At 37.0% G+C, this 21939-nt stretch overlaps 1 protein-coding gene across 4 annotated transcripts in view; it reads left to right on the forward strand.

Annotated features, from left to right (window-relative positions):
- The window catches only part of prkar1b (protein kinase, cAMP-dependent, regulatory, type I, beta), a 52737-nt gene extending 37650 nt beyond the window's left edge, over positions 1-15087 (forward strand). For all 4 annotated transcript variants that reach the window (XM_043234830.1, XM_043234829.1, XM_043234831.1 and 1 more), the window contains 3 exons: positions 3748-3869; positions 11711-11792; positions 13089-15087. In XM_043234830.1, the coding sequence (XP_043090765.1) occupies positions 3748-3869; positions 11711-11792; positions 13089-13261 (377 nt within the window). In that variant the 3' untranslated portion in view covers positions 13262-15087. The remainder of the gene's footprint in view (positions 1-3747; positions 3870-11710; positions 11793-13088) is intronic.
- The last annotated feature ends 6852 nt before the right edge of the window (positions 15088-21939 follow it).

Raw genomic sequence — 21939 nt, forward strand, 5'->3', positions numbered from 1 at the left:
TAGTTAATTAAGAACACCTTAGAAACCACTTAACAATGTGCTAATAGCACTTATTCATTATCAATATTCATTATCAGGGCTGGCATATTTATAATATATTCATACTGACTTGGCTGGTAATATAAACCTGATATAATGAAATATGCTGGTTATATAACCAACACTTTCCAACTGCAATTTTTTTTTGAAGAATTGTAATGTATTTTCAATAAATATAAATAAAAATTTTCAAAATAAAAATTATCAAATTTTTTAACATAACATTTATTACTAACAAACGTGTGGACATTGATTATTCATTTTAAAATAGTTTTTAATCTATGGAAAAAAAAAACGTTTAAATATTAAGATAGGTATTGAATGTTTAATGTTGAATAATAGTGCATATAAATACAAACATAATATTTAAATATTAGATATTTATTATGATTAGGTATGACATAAAAATTGATACTTGTCCTCATTAAAAAATAAATAATAATCTATGATAAGCAATATTTAAAATTCATTTTAATCATTATATTGGTATGTGTCAATAAAATATATTAATTAAAAATATTGGATTTAAATATATTCATTATCATGACATAAAAAATAATTTTTGGCTACATTATGTATTTTAATATATTACATTACAATGTCCTAAGAGAGTAAGGTGCTAACATAGACACACACAGATTTTTTCTCAGTTGAAGTATGCTATTTTTTTTTTCCCCTCACTCACAGCTCATGTTACGACTGAAGCAGGTGGACGTCTGCCCGGGCGTGAGGATGTCTTAGCCAGCCTGATAAAGTGACCATTAGTCTGGGGCATGCAGACAGGCCGGCCCCAACACACAAACACACACCTCAGCCACACACAACCGGCCCCTTTCAACTGTTTAAACGTTAACGCTATTATGAGCTCTGATCAGAGAATGATTGCCCGCTACTGTCCTGCGCTGGGATGATGGGAAATGATGAATGACAGAGCGAGCAAACAGCAAAGGGCAGAGGCGTTGATTATTGTTTGCAGCTGGAGGATGGGCTCGAGTGCGGTCATGTTCGTGTGTGGTACGCCTGTGTGATGGATGCTGGAAGGTGGGAAGGCTTTCTGGAATGCAGTGGGTATTGAATGATGGCTTTGGCGGTTTCATTTCTCACGGCCACGGCTTCAGTAGTCCATGAGCAACAGAAGCTCTTCTGGGTCGAGATGCAGTCCTCACATTCTGCAGGAAGTTCAAGATAAGCCTTGGTGTCTTTCTGATTAGCAGGTTTATTTATAAAAGCATTAGTCTGAATCTCTGATGACACTCACGTACCACCGGAAGCTCATCGCACTCGAAAAAAAACAAAGCTCTTCTAAAAATATCCGCCTGTGGCTGCTTGGTACTGCTGTATGCTTGGAAAGTTAAAATAAAATCTGTGGCTTTTATTTTATTGAATTGCTGCTTTGTTGCACCATGATGTTAGCACGCCATCATCAGATTTATGGCATGAGGTGTAATGATTCACTTGTTTTCCTGATGCATTGAGTTCAAATACGGATTTTAATAATATTTTAAACATTTTTGGATTATGAGTTATTTGTTTAAAATTGATTTAAAATGCTAAAACTCAAATGAGCCATGATTCAGGGAAGTTCTATTCAATAATGTAATAATTAAATATAAGATATAAATCGATTTAGTATTATTAGTATTTAAATCAGTCTATCTTCTACTGTCCAATGGCCAATTTAGTGTTGGAGATTTCATGGCTAAATTTGAGCCTGGTGGTCAATCTTCATTGATTGCACATTCCTCCAGTAAGAGCAGAGTGTGAAGGGTGAATTAGCCGAGTAAAAGGTGTTGGTTCACGTCTTGCTGGCGCATCTGTGACACAGACAGCAAGTTTTTGTGAATGTCAGCATAACACCAAGAAGAACGAACCACATCCAACAGGAATAACTGTGGACACAAGAGGAAGGTGTCTGAAAGGGATGTCCGGGTGCTAACCCAGATTGTGTCCAAAAAACATAAACCACAGCTGACCAACTCAATGGAGAATTAAATGCACCTCAACTCTCCTGTTTCCACCAAAACTGTCTGTCAGGAGCTCCACAGGGTCAATATACATGGACTGGGCTGCTATAGCCAAACCTTTGGTCACTCTTGCCAATGCCAAACATCGGTTTCAATGGAGCCAGCAGCAAAAATCTTGGGCTGTGGACAATGTGAAACATGTATTGTTGTCTGATGAGTCTGGGAGAGTTACGGTGTGGAAAAACCCCAAAGAAGTGTTCCACCCAGACTGTTGTGTGCCCAGAGTGAAGCATGGGGGTGGATCAGTGATGATTTGGGCTGCAATATCATGCCATTCTATACCCAGTACTTGTGCTAGATGAACTACCGAACCATTCTGGAGGACCATGTGCACCCAACGGTTCAAACATTGTATCCTGAAGACGGTGCAGTGTATCAGGATGATAATGCACCAACACACACAGCAGGACTGGTGACAGAGTGGTTTGATGAACATGAAAGTGAAGTTGAACATCTCCCACGGCCTGCACCGTCACAAGATCTAAATATTATTGAGCCACTTTGGGGTGTTTTGGAGGAGCGAGTGAGGAAAAGTTTTTCTCCACCAGCATCATGTAGTGACCTGGCCACTATTCTGCAAGAATGGCTCAAAATCCATCTGGCCACTGTGCAGGACTATCTGTCATTCCCAAGATCAATTGATGCTAATGAATCATTGTGACTAAAACCAGGTGTTTTAGTTTCATTGTCCAACCCCAGTTTTTATATTAGTGCTGTCAAAAGATTAGTGCTGTTTTGTGAAAGGAAAACTACCATATGCCGTGCTAATAACATTGTTATCATTATTGCTGGTTTTTGCAGTGCAAATTTTTATTTTATGGATGGCTGTCTTTCTTACTGCTTACAGGTGAAGTAGCACAGAAGATTTGTTTAAATGCATTATTGAGGGAGAAATTGTGTGCGAATGTGTTATACCTGTTTAAATAGTATACTTTCACCTGAAAATATTCAGCAGCCTATCTAGAAGGACAAACAAATTTCTTGAAGTATAACTTCCTCTCACGTCATCATGATCTTCACATTTTTTATGATTTGGTTGATCCTTCTCTTATCAAGCAAGCTAAGTATGTTTAACATGTGAATTCTTGCTAAATATGCAGTAATATTACGGGTCGTTGGCATGAATTTTACTCATTATGAAGGGGTGGTGGAGCGCTCCATTCAAAATCTCACTGCTCCGCTCACATGCTCTGGTTGACGGTAGCTGTTAACTTCCACGTCAGAATTTTTAGTTTTGGGTGAACTATCTCTGTAAGCATTTTGTCCTTCTCTTGCTTAAATGCACAGTTCATCCAAATATAAAAATTCGGTCATAATTTACTCACCCTCAGGTAGTTTCAAACCTATATGAATTTCTTCGAACACAAAAGAAGATATTTTGAAAAAAAAAGTTTGTAACTAGGCTGTTTTGGGTCACCATTGACTCCCATAGTGGGAAAAGGGTACTATAAGATTAAATAGAGTCAGATCTCATTGACAATTGGATTTATTCAAATTCGTAAAAATTTTGATTCAAATTGTTCTGAATCTGCAGAAATCATTTCTGAATTGCAATGAAAACCTATAATTCGTGAACTTAATCACATACCCAAAGATTCACACCCCTGAAGCCGATCATGTCTCTTCAGGCTAAAAATGAAAATCTGACAGTTTTTGTTTTGTCTTCCACCTTTGTGTTTGGCAGAGTCTCTTGATAAGTGGGAGAGGTTGACTGTGGCCGATGCCCTGGAGCCTGTGCAGTTTGAAGATGGAGAGAAGATCGTGGTGCAAGGAGAACCTGGAGATGATTTCTTTATCATTACAGAGGTGTGTGTGTGGAAATGGCCATCTCCGTGTTTATTCATTTCTACAGAACAATCCTACCTTTTGATATCCACAATAACTCTGTCTTTTAAGGAGAATGGCTCTCCTCAGATCCTCAAAATCGGAGTTTGGTCCTGACACTTTCTAAAGTCTCTGATGCACTCGAGGTCACAAGAGCTTTTACTGCACTGCAGTCTGACAAGCCCCCGTGTTAGAAATGTTGTGAAATGCAATCAATATCATGAAGCTTACACTTTTTTGCAATAGTATATTTGAATATATATACATCGTGCATGTTCTGCTTGTTCTCTCTATCATCTGGTTTGTTAGCTGACACTCTGGCTTTGTGCTGTCAACACCAAAGAGCACATTTACATTTCTGAAAGCCCTCATGGTGCTGATTCAGCATTCTTATCCTTCTCTGCCAAATCTTTGAACAATATTTTGATTAACTCCACATTTATGAAGATGTTGTGAAGTCTTGAGGGGGCTCTTTTTCCCGTCCGTGTCTGTTCTCATATTTTCAGCACTTTTCTCTTTTTTCCTTCTCATTCTCTTCTCCGCGAAGGTTGCAGTACTAATATAATCAGGCTGTTGAGTGAAGTAGAGCTTTAAACCTTCATTTGGCTGCCTCTTATTCCTGACCTGTGCTCCCATGAATCCACCTGTTTATTGCTTATTAGTAAAGATTCCTAAGGCAAACCTGCCTTTTATTATTGCTCAAGGTTTGGGTTAGTGATTTAAATGAACCTCTAACTATTAAACCTCAGTTTGTAACTCATCCTGAACCAGCTTTGTGCTATAGAAGTGAATAATAATGAGGCTTGTTGAGGAGATATACTGGATTTATGGTTTATTCCTGGCAGTTCCCATAGTAAATCCCATTGAAGGAGAATTTTGATTTTGGTGTTGGCCTGCTCATAATTTTGTTAAAACATTCCTGATGTTAAGGAGCCAAACATCACACAGGTGAAACTTTGAATTGCTATCTGTTAGATTTATTGTGGCACTCGAGTTACGTCATGAGTATGGGTGTTTGGAAGAGGCTTTAGTACGAATTTCCTTCCTTTGGGGACTGTTATAAGTCTGAGTTTGATGAGCCGTATGAAGGGGATCTGGGACAACACACATTTACAGGAGAAAGGTTAGTTCTTCTTTGATGAACAGTGGAAGGAGACGCACACTAGTGTTGAGTCTGTGTGAGTGTGACTTTTTAGGAGTGTAGGAAACCTGCTGCTGTGTCCAGATGTGTCCAGTGTGTGTGTGTTTGGAAATTAAGTTTCCAAAGGAAATAGCTAGAATATGTATTAGAAGGTGATTCTATTCTATTCTATTCTGTTCTATTAACTCAGGTCTGTTGAGGTCTTATCTAGTTATTTGTATGTACTGTATATATGTGTGTGTGTGTGTGTGTGTGTGTGTGTGTGTGTGTGTGTGTGTGTGTGTGTGCGTGTGCTGCATTTATTTGGACACAAATCCAATAATATTGTGAAATATTATTTCAGTGTAGAACAACTGAATTCTTAACTGAATATCTTTTAAAATGTAATTTATTCCTGTGATGCAGTGCTTAATTGTCAACATCACTTCTCCAGTCTTCTGTGTCACACAATCTTTCAGAAATAGACACTTTCTTTTGTGTATGTATGTATGTATGTGTGTATATATATATATATTTATATGTGCATATATATGTATATGTATATATGTACAACAACATTTGTACATATATACATATATACTATTTTTATTTGCTGTGCACTTTTCTGTTGTCCCAAATAATTTTCTTTTCTAATCTATTGTATTTGTTCTATTTTGTCTCTATCCTGTAGACTCTGTACGATTCTATTCTATCTGGTGTTCCGTTGTCATTTTTTTGTACTATTCTACAAGTCTATGTTCCGCTCTGTTTCTTTATTCTGTTTTGCATTATGTTTCTCTACTCACTTTGCTCACTCTTTTGTTCTGTTTGTTCAAAACTAATCCCCTTTCTGCGCTCATCCTACTCCCCTATTCATTTTTATCATCTTGTGTTCATCTGGGTCAGGGAAGAGCAGGGCAGAGAGACAGATCAAAATAAATGAAGAGGACTTCAGCATGAGACATGGCTGTGTTTGTCTCTCTCTCTTCCTCCGTCTCTGCCTGATTCCCAGCGCGGGGTGGCCAGCGGTTCAGTGATGGAATGTATGCTGCAGACTTTCACACAGGGTCAGGCCCAGACTCCAGACCTGAGCGAGGGAACCAGCGACGGCCTTCCAGACACACGGACACAGGCTTGGGAAGCCGGGGATGAGTGGGTGTCATTGTCCTGCTCTGCTCCCATAGACAGATACTGGGAATGAAACTTCCTTTTACTTCACCTCTTTCGCTTTTGTGGTTTGGGCCTTCATTTAAACACACACCCATGAGTAATTTCAAATTAAATAGGAGGATGACAGGACGCGTATTGACACAAAGTTTGTTTATTGCAGCTTTAAACTTCATTCGTTCCAAAGACTACTGTCTTCTTCCAGCTTCAGGGTGACCAGACATCCTCTTTTTCCTGGTCTTGTCCTGACCAGGATTTCTAAATAGCCCCAAATGTCTTTTTTTGGATTTGTTTTCCCTCGTTGACATGCTTCACACGGTCATCATACAATATATGTACGTAAGATTCGTAATTGACCTGTCCAGTTAAATAAAATATGTAAGTGTATTTGAATGGCTTTGACCGTTCTTTATAGATTCCAGCTTCCTGCATGCTATAACTGGTCAGTTATGTACAATACTTGAATGCTATTGGTCCAGCTACTTTTCATCAAATATTCATTAACTTAAGTGAGGTTTTAGGCAATTTAGAAATCCTGACCAGGACAAGAGGACATATGGTCGCCCTCCTCACGTATCTTTAATTTTCTCCCAATGAGCTCGGCACAATATTTTTGGGAAAATTTTCAACGTAAAAGAGTTTGTTTTTTGTACTTTTTTGTACTTTGTCTCTCATGTATTACGTATTATTATATTTATGCATGTCATACTCTGAAAACATGTTATTTTTGATTTACCTTAAATTTATTTTTGTGTATTTTTGCCATTTTTTATTAGTTCTTTTACGTCTATATATTTGTGTTTTATTATACTTAGTTATTTTACTACACTGTTAAACTAAATTCAAATAATGAATTTATTTTTTATTTATTTATGTTTATATATTTTTATATTTAATTTAAGTTTTTTTTTTTTTTTTTTTTAGTCAACTATTATAACTCTGTTTTGGAATACATTTGTTGTTTGTTAGATTAAGTCACAGAGCGACTATGATTTGATGCGTCACACATTAACTGATTTCACCATGTATAATGTTCCATCCTCTTAATTTGGGCCGTGGTAAATGTGATGATTCATAATATGGTTTATTACCCATACAGCTGCTGTCAGACTGTCTTAATCGTGTGAGAGCAGAGGGCCAATTAGAGATCTCTGTGCCGTACATCTGCTGAATTGTTTGCATTTGGGTGTTTGTATTTTTTTTCTCCCCTCAATTCTTTTTTGGTGCGTGTTAAATTGGTTTTCCCACAGATACCGAAACAATTTGTTGCCCGTTGTGAGACTTTTAATTTGATAGTAATGCAAAGCCAACAGCTCCAGGGCATCCCCATGATGTCATACCTCTGGAGAGCGTGTCCCCGGCCAAGATCCTGCACATACCAGGACGCTGATCCATTGGGGTCACACCGAAACATTCGAAGCTTAAAACTTAGCTTAAAAGCTTTTTTAAAGAAAAAAAGGGAAGAAAAAAGAAAGTGGACTCTGTCATTATGTTCCACATAATTATAGGGACATTCGAATCGGAATAAGATGAAAGCCATCCCTAGCATATTAAAAATTCGATGTTCTGACTTGTTTCCACATTTTCTCACAGGGTTATGTTTTTTGCATGTTAAAGTTATTCATAGGTATTGCAAGCAAGAGCTGGTCAAAGAACTGTACTTTCTGTGCAGAGGATTTTTTACATAGAAACATAAAAAGTTTAAAGGAGGAACAGTTATACTAATCGGTCATTTGTAACTTGTAAGATAAGTAGTGTTTGCGTGTTGTGTGTGATCGAGCATGAGAAAATAAAATGCTAAAGATAGTTCTGCCTGCTTCGTCCCACGAAAGCGGGCAAAAATATGCATACCTAACATGCACACATCAAACCAGGAAGAGCAGAGGATAAGATTCATTAGGATTTATACAGCAAGGCAAATTAGATGGCACGCTTCTCCTAAAAGAGACTGAGAGGTGGAGAGCCAAATCCAGAGTAAACAGCAAGTCAAAAACACTGGCATCCCAAACTCTCTGTGTCTTTGGTGCCCAATTGAGCTTGATGCCCTCAGGTGGAAGTGGTAGCATGTATGCATGAGTTACCTTAGCTATATGCTTGACTGAACCGGAATGCTTGTGTTCTAGACGTTGAATAAGATGTTGGCAGAGTGTTTGATTCTTGGTATTGGCAGAGAGGCAGTCCCACAGCTGTGGACCTCTGTAACATAATGCCTTTCCATCAGCAGATGTTCGTACGGTGCTTGGAAGAGGCCTGCATCCTGCGATGGAAGGAGACGCAGCAGGCAGTAGGGTGTTTGGAGATCTCTCAGGTGGTCTTACAGCTACAACTGCAGAGCTACTTCACTTAGCGGTAAAGTTACATAGTCTAGACCTGATTTACTGAAAAAGACTAGTACGCAACCATGAAAAAGTTATGCACATAAGCGAGTGCAAGTTCTACAAGTCTTCTAAGTGGTTTTAGCGTCTTCTGCGGTTCCCAGATTGTTGTTTAAGGTTGCTATGATGTTGCTATGCCGTTTCTAAAAGCAAAATCTTTTAGGCTGTTATTGGTGGTGGGTGTTGTTATGCCAGTTCTGAAGTGGTATGGTTAATTTGAGTGGTTGCTAGGGTGCAATTTCTAAGTGGTTTTCTGTTTTTGGCTATTGGTTGTTGCTAGTGTGTTGCTATGCAAGTTATATTATTCTAAGTGGTTTAAGAAATTGATTTGTTTTTTTGCCATTTCTAACGTGTATTTTAGGAATTTTTGTGGTTTCTGAAAATTCACACACAGAGCTAGAGAGCCTTACGTAAAACTACATGTAAACAACATTCTATGTTGTATCTTCCTGTCAAAAAATTGTTCCTTTTGGAATTCCTTAGCTTTTAAGAGCTGCCGGTTTCTAATTGGTAATTGGTGAAACTAATTTGCTAACGACAGTCTTATTGGCTGGCGCTCACCTATTGTCATCACTGCTTTGATTTTAGCAAATTAATTTGAGTGAACGCAGACAACGTGATTAATATTCATGAACCCAGCAGCTCGTTAATCCTACTGCATTTTATATCGCTATTAGTAGTAGAATTCGCAGTATAACAATTTTGATTCACGATCAGGCTATTTTACGTTGTTTCCCTCATTTTATAGAAATGCTAAATGACAAACAATACTTAAGCACCACGTAAGATCAGTCAACGAATATACTTTTATGGTTATTCTAATTATCATAGTTCTATCATCTTATAATGCTAAATTAACAAAATAGCATATTATAATGCTATTACAAATGCCACGCCATTTCAAAAGTGTTCTAAGTGGTTTTAGAACCTTGTTTTGTGACTGGTAGAATGTTATGGTTGCTTTCTAAGGTGTTGCTGGTTACTAGGGTGTTACTAAGATGTGTTAGCACTTAGCACTGCTGTTCAATTTCCAAGGCGTTTTGATTTTAAGAAGCTCACAATAGACTAACAAATGGATCTTTAGTTACTGTTACAACCCTTTAGTCTTTCATTAGCGCAGTAGTGGAATTTAAGTGTTTATAATGATAGAAATAATAACTCCAAGGTGCCGCTTTGATGGACACTATCCTTGACCTTTCATTTTCATACTTGACCTGTGATTTTCAAGTCTTCCTAGCAGGATGTTAAGGTCAACGGGGTCAACTGTGTGCTGAAAGCTGCAAAGAGATCCAGTAGTGCTACAAGTGAGATACAGCCCATGGGCAGTGGACAGTGATATGTTATTGACTACTTTGACAAGCACCGTTTCAGTCTTCAGCGATGCGGTTTAAATCAACTCCAACAGCTCAGGTCTGGCCTCCATCGAGCGTTGGGCCTCCTCTTACTGTATGTGCTTTCCCAGTAACTATTTGTGTGCATTACACTGATGACCACTAATAAGGAAATGAAATCTAATCAAAGCTGGATGAGTAACTTCCTTAAGTTTTTTTTTTTTTTTTTTTTTACAAGATATTTATACAGTAGCTTAAAATAAACCACATTATCAGTATCTGTAGAACTTCTTTATATGCATTATGACTTAATCATAATGTTCCCTAAAGATATTTTAAAACTAGCTTGTGTTTTTTCTCTTAATCTAAATTACAAGTAGGATACAAATACTTGCTGTTGACGCGCAAAGCCCTGAGTGACGTGGCAAAGGAGTTTGTAGATGACCTCCTAACCTACTACCAGCCCCCACATTTGCTCATAAGATACTAGTTTACTCACAGGGTATAATGAAATAATCTGCATTATTCATGTTACTTTGGAACTGTGATTTTTTTTTTTTAAAGCAGTGCTGCGGTTATATTCGGGTTAAGATTTTTTATTTGTTTAGTCCATCAGTTTCTTCTCTTTTATGTATTTGATGTTTGTCTGGTTTGTCTAGAGGTTTTAACATAAGGACTGAATATTCCAGTTACATACTGACAGTTACAGCACTGGTCAGTGGATAGTAATCTGTTGTGGAATACATTGACAAGTGCTGTTTCAGTAATTCACCGCTGGTTTATAAATAGATAGTTAATAATAAATTCACAAAAAGAATTAAATTTAAAAAGTAAAACAATAATATATTATTTATCATAATATATTAAAAATATATATTTTTGATCATATTTATTATTAATTATTATTTTCCTATTATTCTTATTAATGACCTTAAGGCAGTTTGTTTAATTTCTCCCATATTATAGATTTTTCTTTATTTTGGTTTTACTCTGTCTCAGTTTCTTATTTTACATTTTCAATGTATTTCTAATAATAAAAATATATAAAGTAAATTATTTCATAATAACGTAATACTCATTACGAATGACCAGATACTGTTATTTTTAATTATTTATTTAATTAACTATTTTATTTAAGCACATTATGAAATACAATTATATTTCGTTTTATTTTTTTAATTAAGATTGTTCGATAAATTTTCTTCAATCGTGCCTGTTTTACTTTTATTTTTTAACATTTACAACACATTTTAACATTTTATTCAAACCACCGTTTAATTTTTTTTGCATAATTTATTTTGTACTGATTAACTGCTTTTCTAAATAAAAAAGCCTTGGCCTGTGAGCCTTTCCTACTTTTACTGTTGCATTGTAGGTAATGCATTTGTCCTTGATGTGACAAATGTGATAGAACCTGTGTGTGTGTGTGTGTGTGTGTGTTTCCTTGTTTATCTTTCTAAATAAGTTTTTGCATTGCAGTGTGCGGCAGGGGCTGCATGCAGTGGAACTCCATAATTGTTGAAAAATCTCGACACTGACAGGCCCAGGTGTGCGCGTGCGTATGTGTGTGTGTGTGTGTCAGTCTATGACGTGTGTCTGTGCGTGTGTGTGTGTGTGTGTGTCTTGCGAGTCCCTGAAGCAGCATGCGGCGTTGTCTAAACCCTGTACACCTGCAGGCACATAAAGCAAAGGATCTCTCTCTGTCACTAATCCTCCTGACGCGTCTCAAACTCGACACCACGAGCTGGGATTTTCTGTCTCCTTTTTCTCCTCTTTTTGTAGTTTTCCTCCTCATTAAACCTGCGTATCCCTTTCTCTTTCTCCTCCCAGGGCACGGCATCTGTTCTGCAGCGCAGGTCTGATAATGAGGAATATGTTGAAGTGGGACGCCTGGGACCATCCGACTACTTTGGTAAGCGTCGCGAGGATCGCAGAGCCTGCGGCGTTGTGCCAGAGTCTTGTAAATAAGAGAACAGAAGTGCCTGAGCCAGACAGGAAGAGTAGCTTTCCTAACAGGTGGCGGTTCGTCATGTGCAGGGCTTGCAGAATGTAGATCTGCGTGCTTGTTTACCGTCGGTGCGGTTTACACTTCTGCACCACAGGCACGCCGATCTCCAGCTTATCGCACGACAGCGTGAATATAGTAACGTTTACATTATACAGCGAGACGCTGCTTTTTGTATTATGACTGTATAGTTTCAAAGCGGTGTGTTTATGTCATCCGCGTACAGCAAAGCCGGTGAATTTTAACAGATGACCGCTTAAAGATGAAGCGAGACATTCCTGCAGCACCAAACAAAGTGTCACCAAACAGAATGGCAAAAATAGTGATTGTTTTGAAGAGGTTTTCTAAACACTCCCCCCATCTGCCATTGGTTGGCCTCATACATTGGGCTGAGTCAGTGTTGCAGTGTTAGGTGGCTCAAATGATTTCATGTATTAGTCTTTGCATAAAAGTACCTTTAAATGTCTGTTTAAATGTCTTCAATGAATGCTTTGTTGGTGTTAGGGCTATTTCTTTATTTACAGGGTCACACATTTATCACTGTATCATTATATTGACTCATAAAGTCAATGTTCGTGCACAAACAGTAATAGAAGTGTATTTCTTTAAATAATTTTTTACAATAATATATCATTTATCATAATATGTTACTAATATAACTAATTACAACTAAATATTATATTTATTTTGAAAATGGTTTGTAATTTATAATACATTTATTGTATATTTATATATATATTAAATAACTACTGTCCGTGCGTCTGTAAAATGACGTGTTTTCCCCTGTTTTTTCTGAATTAAGTTTTTCCACTGTACCTTTAAGACTTCTATATGTAAATAAACCTTTGCTCTGATCAGCTGACACCAGTGCAGCAGGATAGTTCACACATGAATTAAATCGAGAGATCCCTCTTGCTAAGTGTTGAATTGCTGTTGTTGATTATGTAAATTTAAGCAGTACCGAAACAGAGCCCTGAGGAACACCAGACCTGATGCCGCAACGCCTTTATAAACTATTTCGTAGACCTAGTAGTAATTAAAGGTCTGAATGCACTAGGACATTTTGAGTTTTGAATGCTAAAGCATGTAAAATCGAGTGCATGTCAAGGGGGGGAAAAAACATCTATGATATACCCTCTTAATCAGGTCATTAAGCTAATCTGTGTGTGTGTGTGTGTGTGTGTGTGTGTGTGTTTTATTCAGGTGAGATAGCGCTGCTGCTGAACAGACCCCGTGCAGCCACAGTCGTGGCCAGAGGTCCGCTCAAGTGCGTGAAGCTGGACCGGCCACGTTTCGAGCGCGTCCTCGGGCCCTGCTCCGAGATCCTCAAGAGGAACATTCAGAGATATAACAGCTTCATTTCCCTCACAGTCTAACCCGACCTTTACGTGCGTCCAGACCTCCGTCAGGTTTCTTGGGTGCCTGGTTGCATAAAATAATATGAGGCACTTCATCGGTTTTCTTAAATCGCTAGCTTAACTCTCGTTGAGTTGCTCTGAACAGGGCTAACGGTAAATAATAATTAAAAAAAATGATTTATTTTATGCAGCCAAGCATTCAAAGTTTGTACTTTTTTTTTTTTTTTTTTTGCGAGAAGCACAAATGCTCCACTTTTTTTTTTCTCCTTTGCGTGATTTTCTCATGTGCACTTTGACCTACGCTGTCACGAAGCTTTATTTCTGCAGATTAAGAGAGGAAATGAGGTGCCCGGATGGACTGATATGAAACATCTTCGCGTGGCGTGTGTAAATGTCATATAGTACGTGATGCATGCAGACCAGAGATGCATTTTGTACACTTGCCATTCAGCGTTTGAACAGGAAGGTAATATCACAGATGGCACAAGCATACGAACATGTTTACATAGAGGAAAGAGTTTTTTTTTTAACCCTTCGCCTTTTAGCTGTGTGTTTAGCGTGCTGCGTTTAACCCCGCGTGGGTCTCGTTTAAGAGCTCCGACCCCCTCTGATGCGAAAATCTTGTTTACCTGAAAAACGTTTTTTGCTGTTCTGTAGTGATATTTTCTTCTTGGCTGTTCCATTCGAGTCGTGCTTCTGCGGCTGGGATTGATGGGAAGGGGTTTGTTACGTTTCAAGACACGAGTTTTAATATGGGACAGCTAAAAAAAAAAGGGGGTTTCCGTGGGAGTCTCGCTGAAGTCTTAACGTGTCGCAAGAGTCGAATCTGTATGCTGTTGCTTTTCTTTTATTCTTTACAATGCAATCGTATTACACACAACTCCACATCCACACGCATCCTGAGGCCACGACATGTTTGGGTGAATCTCACGAAACCTGTCAAGAACATTTCCAGGTCGGATTTCACCCTGATCCCCCCACAAACACACACACACACACACACACACATATCATAGACTTCATATACATGTGCAGTATATACTGTATGAAGCCTATTTTTTTTTGTACTACCTTTAGTTTCTGCTAATTTAGATACACAAAAAGCAACAGCATTTTTACTGTGATTCAGTAAATAAAACAGTACTTAATTGGGAATAATGATCGTCGTGGGAAATAATTGGGTAATATATTTTTTTGGTGTAGAGTGTTGAGAATGTTGTGGAGAAATGCTGTTGTAATACAAAGTAATGCATAAAATGCCCCAAAAATGTCCTGAAGAAATATTTTACAGTTCATCAGTTAATAAAGAACTTAAGAATATGCTACAAAATTAATCGGAAATGTTCCGATATTATAAAAATGACATATTTTTGTAGCACAGCATGAGAACACGGGGGAGGGAAACGTATGCAGTCATCATGAAAATAATGCAAACATGAAGCCAAAATAATCTTAAAAATTTATTTATGTGTGATTTTTTTGGGGGTTGTGCGATTCACCAGTTTACTGTGAACTAATGGATATGTTCCAAAATTAATAAAAAAAAATTTGTTCTTGATACCTGCCTGCAACAGCATTTTGGCCTGTAGGTTTTGAGGCAGCCGTTGTTCGATCGTCTTTTCTTGAGGACAGTGTTGTTTTTTTCCGGGTTCAGTTCGTGTAGATGATTTAATAAGTTGGAGGTCATTCGAGTGAATTTGGAAAGGAGCGATTGTGCATGCTTTGTATCTTGGTTTTTACAAAATAAAATACGTGCCCACACACACACACACACACACAATGACTTACACACACATTCTGTGATTCAATTCTTTAGGCCAATAAAGAAAAGCTTCTGAACACCATTGTATGTCTCGCTGCTGTGATCTTTTCTAGATCACCTTATCATTCTTCCTGTCTGTTTGACTCTCGTTCACCCCGGATCTCTCTCTCTCTTTTACTCCCGCTGCCAGTCAGATGTCAGCTTGTGTTGTCAGAGGAAGGGGAGGCCAGCGAGATTAAACTGGAGCTTTTGGCTTTGACACATTCCATCTGATCTTAACCACACTAAATCAACTGGGGAATGTACTCAAGCCTGCCAGTCAACCACTTTAAACACACACACACACACACACACACACACACGCACAAACACTTGATTATAAAAGCTTCAGTCTGAATTGATTACCTTATTTTAAGATGCAGATGTTTTTTCCACGGCTACTAATTCCACCGTAGCAAATGTCACTAATAATTTAAAATTATTAATAAATAAATATTTTACAATCTCAAAGGTATTCATTTTCCTGTTTTTGTCAGTTTTATTAAGAACATATTTTATGTATCAGTTGTTTTGTACGTTTTAAGGTCATTAATTTTATTTTTTTGAGACCATTTCTCATCATCGTTGCATATTAGCATGCTTATTATTACCATATTGGCCGTTTATTAGTAACTTATAAATATTATGCCACATTCTACATCCCAAGTCTTACCCAATGTCTAAACTCAACAAATTTAGAAGTTTATTGAGGCGAAAGTGATAATAAGCTTAAAATAGTGTGACCATTCTTTTTTTTTTTACATTTAATTTTCTTTTTTTTGTAACAGCATTGCAATGTTTCGCATAAATTTTTATTAACGTATTCATTTTTATTTGACTGTTTTCCAGTTATTACCGGGATGTTTTTTTTCCTGCGTGTTTTATATCGTATAATTTTACCAACTTTAAATTTCAAATTTTCAAATTTAACAGGTTTTGTAAATTCTTTTCATTTTGTGTTGCTTTAATTGTTTGCATGTTTTAACGACGTTAGTATGTTTTGTCATCTTTTTTTTTTTTTTTTTTTAATTTTGCTTGCTTTAAAGGAGTTCGTTTTCATCCTTTTTTGATAGCATTATTATAACAGTAGATTTCTAGATTTTTATTTTTGCATGATTTCAATGGAGTATATATTAAGTTTAGAATTTAGTATTTTAACCGACGAGGGCTGTGCAGAGCTTTGTAAACTCTTTGCATAATTCAAAAGATTGAATCATCTTGCATTTATGTATTCCTTTAATCTTTAATTGTTTGTTAGTTTATCAATCTACTATGTCCTTATGTTCACGTGTTTTTACAGTCAGGTTATTTGGAGCAGATTGGCTCCCGGAGTCTCTGTAGATTTCATTACCAGCCCCACCCCGTCATGAATCGTTTAACAAGATTTGCCCCCCGACCATTATGTGAGAACGCTTTGATATTCGTGCCTAAACCGTACAACCGCTAGCTTGCCATCTTTGCGTCCTAAACCGATCCCCGTAGTGTGACTAGCGTGAACGTCCGCGCTCCGGTTCAACCCCGACCTGCTCGGGTCGAGGGCTCAATGAAAAGGATCGGAGGTAAAGAGGAAAGGAGGTTCAGAGGTCAGTCGGGAGAGCAGCAGATCGCAATCTCCCTGAATAATGGAATTCCACAATTCAAAGGAGTTAATGGAACAGGAAATAAAGCCGTGATCTGATTACAGCTCAAACGACTTTTTTTTTTTTTCGAAAATTCAGCCGGATGTCAAAGCATCAAATATAACTATAGAACGACAGATTGAGATCTCGAGCGGTAATACGATCATGGGAAGATGGGGAGTAGGTGGTCCAAGTTAGCTTCGGACAGTCTATTCATTTCTATTACACGCTGTCAGGAATAAATGTAGAAAAGCTGGGGCGGAGCCTTTTCACAAAAAGGTCCATTTTGGTACCCGTTACTTAAAGTCTACATTTTTTTATCTTAACAGGTACCTGCCCGGTTGACAGCTTCTGTACCTTTTGTTTCTGAGTCGTGGTTGCTATCGCAAGCAAATTTCCGCTTCGTTAGACGGGATTCACATTGATGCGTTTCCTGTTGAGTGACGTTCAAAATTCACCTGCTCATGCGAAGAAGAAAAACAGTCCCAGAGGAACCACACAAGCAATTGTCCTAATGAGTCACTTCCGCCCCTTTGAAAGGGTCTTTCTTTTGATATAGTCCTTGTATTCATTTTATATACATTTCTGACGTTGCGTAACGTATGTATTTTATGAAGACACATTTATATTAGCATATAATAGACAATAAAGTGCTTTGAATTACCTGTGAATCTGTCCACGTGTGCAGCGTAACCCGGGGAAAAAAGAACTGGGACGAGATTATTAGATTTATTAAATAATAAAATATATATTTTTTATCTGTTACTTGTATAGTCAAACAATTACTCATCATTAATTGCATCCAAAATAAATAAATAAAAATATGTTTAAGCGTACTGTGTATTTTTATTACGTCTATATAAATATATACACACACAGCGTGCATGTATGTATTTAAAATTATATATATATATAAATTATATGAATATGGAGATGTAAATATTTTCAAAATATAAATCGGATGTGTTTGTATTTTGTATACATAATAAATAATTTTTATAAACACACCAATATTAAATAAAAAGTTTAATTTTAGATTAATTATTTGTCAAACGATTAATTGTGATTCATTTTTTGACAAATATTGTATATTTCTTTACTCGAGGCTAAAAGATAACTAAAAGAAATTATACAAAAAAAAAAGTAGAAAAAGGTAAAAACTAGAAATGTTAATATAAACTCATAACATCGACAATAGTCATAGTGTATCGCTGATTTCTAAAATATCACTACTGTACTGTATTTTTACTGTATTTTTTTTTTTTTTTTTTTTAGTTCGAGATATTTAAAGTTTTATATGCTTTAAGAAACTGCAAAGTTATTCAGCAGGTGGCATAAAGTTAGCATGCGAAAAAAAAAAATGAATGCATGTCAAATTTGTGTTAAATAGAAAAATGATGCCCGACACATACAGTATACCGCCGTGTGCGTTTCCAAACGTAAAATCTGCATTATCTGACCAGACCGCTGCAAAATGTCAACAGGACGGCTAATTCTTTTTGTATTTGTTCCCAGAGTTGTTGAAGCATGCAGTATGCACTGCGCAGTATGCACTAAGCAGAGCGCTGCTGCTGCATTCCAAACGTGGCCGGTGTTAAGTAGACGTGCACTTCACTGACACACACACACACACACACACACACACTTTAATCTGCTGGAAGGATGGAAGAGTCTCAAGGGTGTCATTAACCAATAAGCAGCACTCAGACAGTATTGTGCCGTAACACAAGCATGAGAAATGAACAGTCCATTATTACTTCAGCTAAACGACTCTTGAATTCTCTGATCGATGGCTCGTTGTCCTCAACCGCATCTGACCCATACTTAAGGTCACAAGATAATTCTGACCCCAGGGGGCTTATGTGATTTGTGGTATGCAGGACGGCCTTTCCATCAAGCGCTGCATGTGACGGGCCGGATTGAAGCCACTTACGTCAAAACTTAAACGCGCACTCTTTATTTCAGTTTATTCTGTGTCCTTGTGAGGAAGCGCACTTATGTTAGACTTTCAAAAAAAAAAAGCGTTGATTACTAAAATAATATCTTTTAAATAAATGTACTTAAAAATGAGCTGAATGTATTTTTCTGTACTCGTAATTGCATGCTATTTATATATTAGTTTAAATTTATATTGAATGTTATTAGTTGAGTTAATTTCGTAGTTGCTTCTGAAGTTTACTTCATTTACATTTATGGTAAAAATAATACATATGTTTACATGTAATGTTATGCATTTATAGTATATCGTGCATTTAAACACTTTTAATCACACATTTTTAATGATGAAGTTGCAATTTAGTACTTTTTAAAAATATTAATATCTGTAATATCAAAATAAATGTACTTATTGGCACACATATATATATATATATATATATATATATATATATATATATATATATATATATATATATATATATCATTTACTCTCCTTCATATCACTATATCTTAGTTATGACTTGATGGCTGTTTATCAGAAAGTGCGACCTGCTCTCTTCTCCCTTTCTCTCTCCGACTCATGAATTCCTCGGCCGCTTCTGGACCTGTCGCTTTATTGCTCTCATTTCACAGTAAAAAACCAAACTCCTCTCATTTTCTTTTAAAAGCTGGCGGCCTGCCCGTGGCTTCCAGAGGAGCTGCTGAGCATCATGGGAGGGGGGGCGTTTCTCGAATGCCTCGGTGTGTGTGTGTGTGTGTGTGAACTGTTGTTGTGGATGGCTTACATCGGGTTGGAGAGAGTCTAATATTCCTGTGCCACACACACACACACACACACACTCATTAACTGTGGCTAAATCAAAAAGAGCCGGAGCTCCCCGTTCAAACTGCGAGCTCAACAAGAGCCAAGGATGTTTTTACGGGCCTTATAAACATCTACAAGTCTTAAAGCCCAGAAACACCTGTTTGTGATTGTTAATGTCTGTCTTGGAGTGTTTTGTTTTAATTACCGTGTTTATGGTGAGTTTTTTTTTTCTACAAATGAAGGAATGTGGCTAGTAAATAGGAAAACGTTCGAGCAAGAACATGCGAGAGCTACCGAAGGAGCGCGGGTACACTTCAAATCTGACCACCGCGTGTGCTGTTCTGTGGGGGTTTTAATTCAATTTAATATATAAAACAATGCAACAAAATGAAACATAATAAAACTAGGCAACGCAATGGAATATAAAATGTGAAAACATAAAATGAAATAAACGTCAAATAATTATATTAAAATAAAATAAATCGAAAACTCAATTCAACAAAATAATTAAACTGCAATTTGATTAAATTAAATGAAATGGTGAAATAACAAAACAATCATAAAACAAGTACTTCATACTTTCAATAAAATTATATATTTTATATATATATATATATATATATATATATATATATATATATATATATATATATATATATATATATATATATATATATATATATATATATATATATATATATAAAAATATATATATATATATATATATATATATATATATATATATATAAAAAATATATATATATATATATATATATATATATATATAAAAAAATATATATATATATATATATATATATATTTTTTTTTTTTTTTTTTTTTTAAGTATGAAGTAATTTTTAAAAATGATAAATAAAGTACAGTTACAATGATGCTGTTTCAATTAAAGAAGCATCAGCCCATATGATACTAAAGACCAAAAGGTGTTATTATTTTTTGTTTTATGTTATTTCACCATTTCATTTAATTTAATCAAATTGAATTGAATTATTGCATTTGTTTATTTTATTTTAATATCATTGGTTTAATTGTTTTTTATTTTATGTTTTATATTACATTGCATTGCTATGCTTTATTTTTATTATTTTTCATTTTGTTGCATTGTTTTATAGTACTGCACTGCATTTTGTTTTGCATTATTTTTTTATTTCATTATATAGCATTTTTGATGCATTGTTTATTATTGTTTTGCTTCATTATTGTATTTCATTCCATTATTTTATTGCATTCTTTTATTTTTTTACATCGCACCTTTTTGTTCTGCTTTCATATTAATGGCATTATTTAAAAAAAAACCCAGTCATGCCAGTAAAGTGCTTTGATGTTGACAATTTTGACAGCTGACAGCGAACTGAAGAACTGAAATGAAACACTTTCTCCCTCAGGTTTGCCTACAGATTTGTCTTCTGAATAATCCCTTGTTTTCCCGAACTCCTCACCCCTTGGGCATAGTCCTGTCAGGAGAGCAGGTTGAGCTCAGATGAAATGCAGAAATCCCTCAGACGTCAGGATTGCCTGCTTCTCCTCTTCCTCCCTGGTTTTCTCCCCCACCTCCGTCCCGTACAAATGGCCAGAGAGACGAGGTGAGAGGGTCCAGGAGCTTAATCTCTAATAAAAAAAAAAGCTTGTTGCGCTCCTTCGAGAAGCCAGTCAGCTGAAGAGAAGACTGCCGTTCCTTTCCTTCCGTAGCTAAGTGCATCTCGAACATGTTCGCCCATTCAGAGACGCGACGCAGCGTAATCGTATATTCTGTGGATTGATTTTAAATGGACGACACTGACAGTGTTTGGCCTCCGGCGGGGGGCCAAGGTCAGACCACCACGACGTGGTAAGACCCCTGTCTTCCTCTTTCTCCTTTCCCACATTCCACGCTGCTCTCAAAAGTTAAGAAGTCGAGCATATGACAGGCAGCAGAGCGGCGGCAATTACCCCAGAACACCTCCTCCCCGAATTCCCCGCTTCCTCCACTTTTTTAAAGAGGGAAAATAAAGAGGCTCTGTTTTACAACAAATCTGTTCGAGGCCTGCGAGTCCAGGCTGGCCTGCGGTGTGTGTGTGTGTGTGTGTGTGTGTCTATGTGTGTGTGTGTGTGTGTGTGTGTGTGTGTGTGTGTGTGTGTGTGTGTGTGTGTGTGTGTGTGTGTGTGTGTGTGTGTGTGTGTGTGTGTGTGTGTGTGGGTGTGTGTGTGTGTGTATGTGTGTGTGTGTGTGTGTGTGTGTGTGGTGTGTGTGTGTGTGTGTGTGTGTGTGTGTGTGTGTGTGTGTGTGTGTGTGTGTGTGTGTGTGTGTGTGTGTGTATGTGTGTGTGTGTGTGTGTGTGTGTGTGTGTGTGTGTGTGTGTGTGTGTGTGTGTGTGTGTGTGTGTGTGTGTGTGTGTGTGTGTGTGTGTGTGTGTGTGTGTGTGTGTGTGTGTGTGTGTGTGTGTGTGTGTGTGTGTGTGTATGTGTGTGTCTAAAGCAACGTATTGGCGCTTTTTATCGAGTTGTCTGCGTCACAAAGATGAGATCTGGGAAAACC

The sequence above is a fragment of the Puntigrus tetrazona genome, chromosome 3, assembly GCF_018831695.1.
Source record: "Puntigrus tetrazona isolate hp1 chromosome 3, ASM1883169v1, whole genome shotgun sequence".
Taxonomy (NCBI): domain Eukaryota; kingdom Metazoa; phylum Chordata; class Actinopteri; order Cypriniformes; family Cyprinidae; genus Puntigrus; species Puntigrus tetrazona.